This window comes from Branchiostoma belcheri, unplaced genomic scaffold, assembly GCF_001625305.1.
Source record: "Branchiostoma belcheri isolate BF01 breed outbred unplaced genomic scaffold, Haploidv18h27 scaffold950, whole genome shotgun sequence".
In the NCBI taxonomy this organism is placed as follows: domain Eukaryota; kingdom Metazoa; phylum Chordata; class Leptocardii; order Amphioxiformes; family Branchiostomatidae; genus Branchiostoma; species Branchiostoma belcheri.
Genome location: NW_017804632.1, coordinates 273 through 8,117, shown reverse-complemented (window position 1 = coordinate 8,117; position 7,845 = coordinate 273). Strand labels below are relative to the sequence as shown.

Here is a 7,845-nt window from a genome sequence, read left to right as displayed (position 1 = left end):
CACCATTCCCAGTTGGACGTGAGTTAGGTTCGTCCTAGTTCTGGTAGACTGTGTGATTCTAATCTGAGTTGAGAACTGACATAGCCGAGTGTCCGTGTTTGCTGGGGGTCCAAATTCATGACACTTTTTCCAGGCACAAGAGCCGTCTACGGACCAACATTCTTAGCATGTACAGATATTAAAACCGGAAATTTTAGCGGCAGTATCATGACAAGTCGCTAGGTGGATAAAACTCTGATGATTTCGAGTCTCATCAAGACCTGCCTAACTAGGCATCAAAGGCAGTCCATGCAAGCCTATATCTAGCATAGCAGAGACGTTCTCGGCAAAGAATAGTTGCTTCAAACAGTAGGATATAAATGAAAGGGATCTGCTCACATCTTCCTGCATCTTCGGTGTCACATCCAGGCTCGTCTTGCCAGGGTAGGGCTCCACTAGGTCGTAGATGTTGATCCAGGATTGAGACCACATGTTACCTACATGTACATCGATCAAATCAGTCAATGTGTTACTAAGGATAGAAAGAAACAATGAAATATTTAGCTCAATGTCTTCCAGACAGCCACCATTGACTATTGCCTGTTAGCCCTTTTAAAAAAATATTTCTGATATCACACAAACCTAGCAGATGAGCAGGGATGGGCCCAGTGGCGCTGATCTTGTCTTGTCCGTATGTAGCCCTGAGCTTCTTCCTGACGTAAGCGTGCAGGTTGTTGTACAGAGGCGTGAGCTGGTTGTACAGGTTCTCCAGTTGTTCCTGGAAGTCAGCCGTCTCGTACCAGGAGCGCCAGTACGCTCCCGTGTCTTCCCATCTCTGAGCTGCATGGATACATAACATGACATGTGACATTTGGAGCAAAAGTGACATACAATATAAAGTTAGTTTAAACCCACAACTTTCGGTATAGAAGTGCAGTGCCAATCTCTGTTTCCATAGCCCTTGGACCACAGAGGCCACAGTAGGGGTGTTTTCAATTCTCCATACATTTTACTTTGGTGCACATTTGCACAATTTCAAACACTCTACACAGGACGCACTGTCTACAATGCATATTTGTGAAACTAAGTGATCGATCAAATGTACACTGCAGTAGACACTGCCATCATTTTGCCAACAAGCTAAGACGGCCGACGCAGTTTTCGTAGACAGTACTTACTGAGATGATATTGAAAGACTTTCTCATCTGTTGAATGTGCTGCTTATTTCTCTAATACCACGTCTGTATGTAAAGGTGAATGTTCAAGTTCAGCATCTTACCATCTTGTCCGACGGCATCGTTACTGAGTTCCACGAAGCGAGGGTACTTGTCCTTCAGCTGCCTGCCCACGGCGTCCCGCCAGCCTTCCCAGCAGAACCGCAGCCGGTCGTAGTCACGAGAGTCAGCCAGGCAGTTGTATAAATCTGTACACAGAAACATGAGTGTACAAAACATGTGAAAACAAACGAAAAGGAATGAAAAGGATAAAAAGTTTGATTGAGTAAAGCATTGAACATCGTAGAGCCTTAATGTCAATTGTATTTTTCACCAGGGTACAATTGAAATGACTTTTTTTAACGGAGTGGTTCAATGCAAGGCCTATACGACCACTTCTCGGCATTGAACTAGAAGTATGAGAGAAACATGGCTATGTCAAGAGATGGCGGTGAACGTTTGATTTGAAAGTCTGTAGATTGTAGGTTGGTGGGAAACACTTGTCAGGGAGGGAATTCCAAAGCTTGGTCGTACGAGGAAAGAAACTGTCACTGTAAAAAGATTTCTAAGAAGGAATTTAGACGGTGAAGTTGTGTGAGCTAGTGGAGAACCTAGTAGAACGCTTAAACGTTTTGAGTGGTGAAACTAGTTGGGTGAGTTCTACAGAGTTACTTTTGTTCTTTAACCCTATCTAGACCGGGCTTTTTTGGGCTTGGTGGGACCGGGGGGGGGGTTCTCTTTTGACCCCCCCCTCAGAACTCGCGAACGGTATATCGTAGGACCACCAAATTTTCAGAGGATGGTGTACTAGTAAAAATTTATCATATCCACAATTTTTATGTCGTTGTGACGTATTATGACGTCATTATGACGTCATTAATGTGATTTTATTGGCCAAAACCGTCTAGATAGGTTATTCCCTGAAAACTAAACAGTATACGACGTAACTTTACCGAAAGTGTTTATGACAGAATATTAGGATGTACTTAGTCTTATGTTGCCCATAGCAACACCGGTGACGTCATAAAATGACGTCATGCATATATTACCTATCCGCCATCTTGGATCATCAATCTTGAATTTTGAAAAATAGTTTTTTTTCAGGATTAAGCCTAAAATACATTGTAAACAGACTAAAGACGTTCATATGAACCTTTTTTGTAAAAAGAAATGGAAGTATTGATGAAATTTTAAGGAAAATAAGATGTATTTACCTGATCTAATGATATGGTCCGCCATCTTGGATTTTGGCCAATGACGTCATCAAATTAGCATAAATTATGCATTTTTAATGATAAAATTTACATATAATTATATGTAATGTTATTAATATTAGAAACAATGTGTAACTTGACATAAACCCATAAAATTCTATTGTTTAAATGGAAATTATTAAATTTGGCAAAAAAATGCCTGTCAGAAACCCGTTGCCATGGCAACAAGAAAAATCATAATCTTATTCCACTGATACAGATTTGTTGCCAACAATATTTTAGGAAAAGTCACCAAGTTTGGCGGTTCTAGCTCTAGCCATTCAGACGCTATGTGACATCAAAGTTGCCGCGGGCACTTTTAGCCCCCCCCCCGTCTAGATAGGGTTAAATTGTGTACAATTTTCTAGTAGTTCTTCTTCGTGTAGTTAACGCTCTGTAAACAGACTACCATTCGTCCGTATAGTCCGCCTCCCTTACCTGGGTTCAGCGCCAGACAGTTGGACGGGTTGTCGTATTCACACGCCTTCCCAGTGGAGTAGATGTTGTCCATCTCGGAGAGTATATTGTTGAGCTGAAAAACAACAACGAAAAAAATATTTTACAAGTATATTGTTGAGCTGAAAAACAGCAACGAAAAAAAAAATTTGCAATGTACACCTTAAATTGGATTGAAAGTGACAGTCAATATTTTACTAGTATCAAATAAAATCTATTTATAGGGATACGTGTGGATGGAATGTTTTCGTAAGGCAATTACTAGGTTTAGAAAACAAGATGGCCGCTGACACCTTTAAACGAACGACATCTGCCGGATTTACATATTACTGCAGTACTGACCTCCTCCAGTTTTGCCTGGTCAGTCTGAGCTGCGGTTCCAAGGCCAGTGATCTTATCAAAGAGTCTCTTGAGTGTTGCATTGTTGAAATTCTGCCAGTCAAACCTGGAGGCATTTTGAGACACTTCTTTGTCGAACTGGGCTTCTGCCAAGCTGGCTTCAACCTGAAAAATAGTTTTTTTTATTCATCAAAGCATGAAAACATAACAAGGACAGTGTAACGCTGCACTCAAGTTTATAACTTGTATTAACAGCGCCACACAACAGAAAAGTACAATTAACATTTAAATATACAAAGTTGACATATCTGTGCGCCGTAGTCCCACCACCCCAAGACATTAAAAATGTTAATGCTAGCAAGGTTATTTGAAAAATAGTTACGACAAAATAATATTATGATTAAACTATAACGTTACATGTTACCCTCATTCTAACCCATAAGTCAAATTCTTCTTCAAATTGCAACAATGGACAATATTACATTGCAACTTAAATTGTCAGTTGTTAAGTTTACATAACTGAAATATCGACTTGTGTGCAGCCATGGTTTTCAGTAGCTATTGTATTATTTTAAACTCACAGAACTCAATTTGAAGCTCACTAAACACACACACACACCACACACACACACACCACACATACACACACACACACACACACACACACACACACACACACACACACATATATATATATATATCCATTCTTGTATACTACATGTACTTGTCTATGAATAGATGATGAACACACCACTCCTAGACGAACCAAAATTACCATAATAAGACTTATCATCGTCTAGGAGTGGTGTGTTTATCATCTTTTCATAGACAAGTAGTATACAAGAATGAACATGAATGAATGGTGAAAGTTGAATGAAAATTCTTTCCTTTCTCCGTTCGTTTTTTCAGGATCCGTTGTTGTATTGCACCTTTCCAACTCCGTTTATTCTATGTCAAACATAACCTCACTCAATCATGATTCTTGCTCTGTTCACCTAATTGATTAATATAAGCGACAACTATAATGAATTTTTATGTTTACCGAAGGAAAACATATTCTTTTTACTCCTCTTCCTCCTCCTCTTCTGTTCCAAACACTAACCTCTGACCTGGTTAATGACATGATTTGTTGATGTCTGTCTCCATGGTGACTGGTGCTGGGTTACATAATGTTGCAATTTCATGGTCTGCTCTACTCCTGTCACCATATGCTACACGTAGTGCATGTATGTGAATGTGTGTTGAGTAAGAATTAACAGGGCAGACCACAGTCTGAGGGCAGACCATGTCTGAAGGTAAACACTATGGATTTGCTTTGCAAATGTTTCTTCTCTAGTTAGAAAAACTAAAACTTTATAAAAGCAACGGAAGTATTTGTTGTGCATATAGTAAAATTTATCAATTAGGAGACCACCATGGTCTTCCTGTGGTTACTGGGTAACGTGTGAACGTCGCTTGGTAGTAGTGAAGGTGGTGAAGGTTATAAATTGATTGTTTGGTTCTTAACGGGTATTTGAAAGCCAGAGTTGAGTAAACACGTTAGAGTATCCGGTTGTACAACCACACCCCCATAGGGCAAGTCCATTCTACAAAACCTGTAAGGCCACACCAATTTAATTTGTTGGTTCTCGGATTTTTTTTGGAAAAAATATGAAGCGACAGGGTGAAAAAAATAAAAACAGGTCTAGGCGTCCCAAATGCTACGATAGGAACAATGAATTCAACATAAAAGGCTGGGTTAATATTTTAACAACGAAATGTGAATTTTTAATCAAACAACTGCATTGATAGATGGAAAAACTGTGACAACTGGGAAGAACGGGACTTTCCTCAACCGTTGGGGGCAAAATATGAGCATTTTTTATTTGATTCAGAACCATAATCCTTTTTTTTTTTTTGCAAATCAGAAATAAACGAAGAGGCGAATCCAAGAACCAACAAATTAAATTGGTGTGGCCTAACCTTATACCCCTTCACGGTTTAATCTTTCAATGGTGTAGTCCTTACTCTATGGTATATATATCCTCTATGTAAAGGCATTTTAGGTTACTGTATTCAAATCTAGATCTGTCACCCACTATTTTCTAAAGAAACTTAATATTGAAGCTCTTACGAGCTCAGGTGCTTAGGCCTCAGCAAGTAAATTAAATGGATGACATCCTCCTCAGACTCCAAATCTAATGCGAGCGGGCGAAAAAAGGCGAGCAAACAAAACACGATTCCTACATTTTCAAATTTTGACATTATCACAACATCTATTTCTGATTGAAACAACTTTTAAAAAAAGCTTTCAATCATTGTACAAATAGTTTTGATTCAGGGGGAACATCACATATACACAGCCACCATCGCATATAAAAGGAATGAAATAGATCACTGCATTAAAGCAAAAGACAAAATCAGAGCCTTGTCTTGTCTCTTCTCTTCATATTTATCTGCTAACCATTGGCGTTCCGGCGTGGCAACAGACATCTTTGCCCGTTTTCGGCATGTTGACCACTGTCAGAGGGCAACAACATTTCTTGTTTTTCTCCAAATCAGGCGAAAATTACTGCGCATGATGATGTCATCCATAAAAATTACTTGCTGTGGCCTTAGAGGATTTCGCCAGACAAATCTCATGTAAATTTACCTTTTCTGATAAAATCGCGCCATTTCTGTGCAAATTTGTCCCGGTAAATGATTAATGCAAGTGTCAATAGACTGATCTGTATGTACAACAGACGGGGTCAGGAGGGTGGACTACTGGTGTGGTGAAGAACTTATCATCATTACCTCCATGAAAAATGGAGGTATTGTTTGTGGCGTGTCTGTGTGTATGTGTGTGTGTAAGTCTGTGTGTCTGTGTATCCGCACATTTGTAGTAAGCATAACTTCCTAACGCCTTTATGGATTGTGATGATATTTGGTATGCTAATAGGTCTAAATTAACACCACTATGCATATATAATGTTAATGTAAATGTTATTTGCATAATTAATGAGGGCATATTGAAATGAAGGAGAGGAGTTTTACACGAAAAATATTGTCATTTGAATTTAGAAAACCACAAATTAAACTAGCTAGATTATGCTAATTACGACCTTATTTCCTTAGTCCTTAGTCAATGAGACAAATAAAAAACATTTACGAAAACTCATGGAGGTATGAGATCTCCGAATTCTTGTTGCATCTGTAGTGCCGACCGAGAGAGAAATGTACTACTCTTATTGTTGAGATCGTAGTCTCAGGCTAATAAAACCCATCCCAGCACTGATAACGTGTTATGACTTCTAAACGTTCCGCAACAGCGTTGATACGCACGTTAGTTTGTATCATATCTAAAACTTTTGCAAAGAAAAAATAAGGTATTAACTTGGAAATGATGCCTACAATTTTTTAATCTATTTTTTATTTATTTTTTTATTTAATTCCCATGGATTTTTGAGCATTAGATAGGAAGCACTTGTTGTGCTTATGTGAATCCGCTGCTCATAAAACAAATGTAAACATAACGATAACATAAAATATAACATAAACATAAAATGAAAGTGGCTGGCGCACCAATACCTATAGCGTTAATGTGCTTTGTCAAATCTTCCAGAGTGATGAATAGAGTTGAACACAATATCAAAGATACGGCAGTTAGTAGGGTATGGGAGGGAGGGGCTACCTGTAAGAAGTAAAGTACATAATGTGGCGTTATTTGCGTTGAGTAGGTCGGAAGGAAGTATGTTTTCAAGATGAAGGCAAGATATGGATAACAACATTTTGGTCCTTTCAGTTTGCAGTGCAATAAATGGAAAAAATCTAAAACACTGCCTCAAAAGTACCTTCCGTAATTAAACAAAACACATTTCTTTTAAGACATAGCAACACCACCGGTACCAATATGATCTGTTGGCTCTTGAAAGCAGTCCAGATGTAAAACGATTGATGACATGTGTTTATTTATCTATACAAGTTTTTTTTACAGATTCAATTGATGCGCTATGTTGCAGAACTGACTTGTGTAATATATTGTAAAGCATGTGAGTGTAAATATGAAGTAACTAAGCAGCTCATTATCGTTTAAAAAAAACTACAGAAGTCGTTTTACAGCAACGTGATATCATTCGGGCTAAGGTGAGTACGTGTCGACCAGGGTGGCGGTTTAAGAAACAGGAGGAACCAGTAGAAACAGATAAAAACCTACAGGTCCCTGGTTCGAACCCACGACCAAACCCGGGCACCAGTCCACAGGCAGACACTCTAACCGCTCGGCCGAAAAGGTCTAGACCCGTCGGCCGGGTCAGTTGGTACACCCTCCACTGTTACAGCGGGAACGGCCTTGTTCTGTCATCCCACACAGACAAGCCACTCAGGGCACATCTGTAACGCGTTTGGTGTAACGAGGAACGACACTTGTCGTTTGCAAAGATGTCAGTCACTTAACTGAACTCCAGTAGCTCACAGCACGTGGCTCACAGTTCGCCGAAAGATTATATACAGGTGTATAGAGATACATAGCGCTGGTTCAGTGTAATCTGGCACGACAGGAAAAATAGAGGTATTGTTTTTGGCGTGTGTGTGTGTGTGTGTGTGTGTGTGTGTGTGTGTGTGTGTGTGTGTGTGTGTGTGTGTGT

The 7,845-nt window shown here is 39.4% G+C and overlaps 1 protein-coding gene across 1 annotated transcript; it reads right to left on the bottom strand.

The window, feature by feature from the left end:
• Positions 1-318: 318 nt before the first annotated feature.
• On the bottom strand, positions 319-3,406 carry LOC109461739 (angiotensin-converting enzyme-like; the record flags this gene model as incomplete). Its single annotated transcript, XM_019758131.1, has 5 exons — positions 319-476; positions 622-819; positions 1,259-1,402; positions 2,885-2,978; positions 3,245-3,406. Coding segments are annotated over 5 exons (756 nt in total), but the record flags the coding sequence as incomplete, so codon positions are not given.
• Between the last annotated feature and the right edge of the window lie 4,439 nt (positions 3,407-7,845).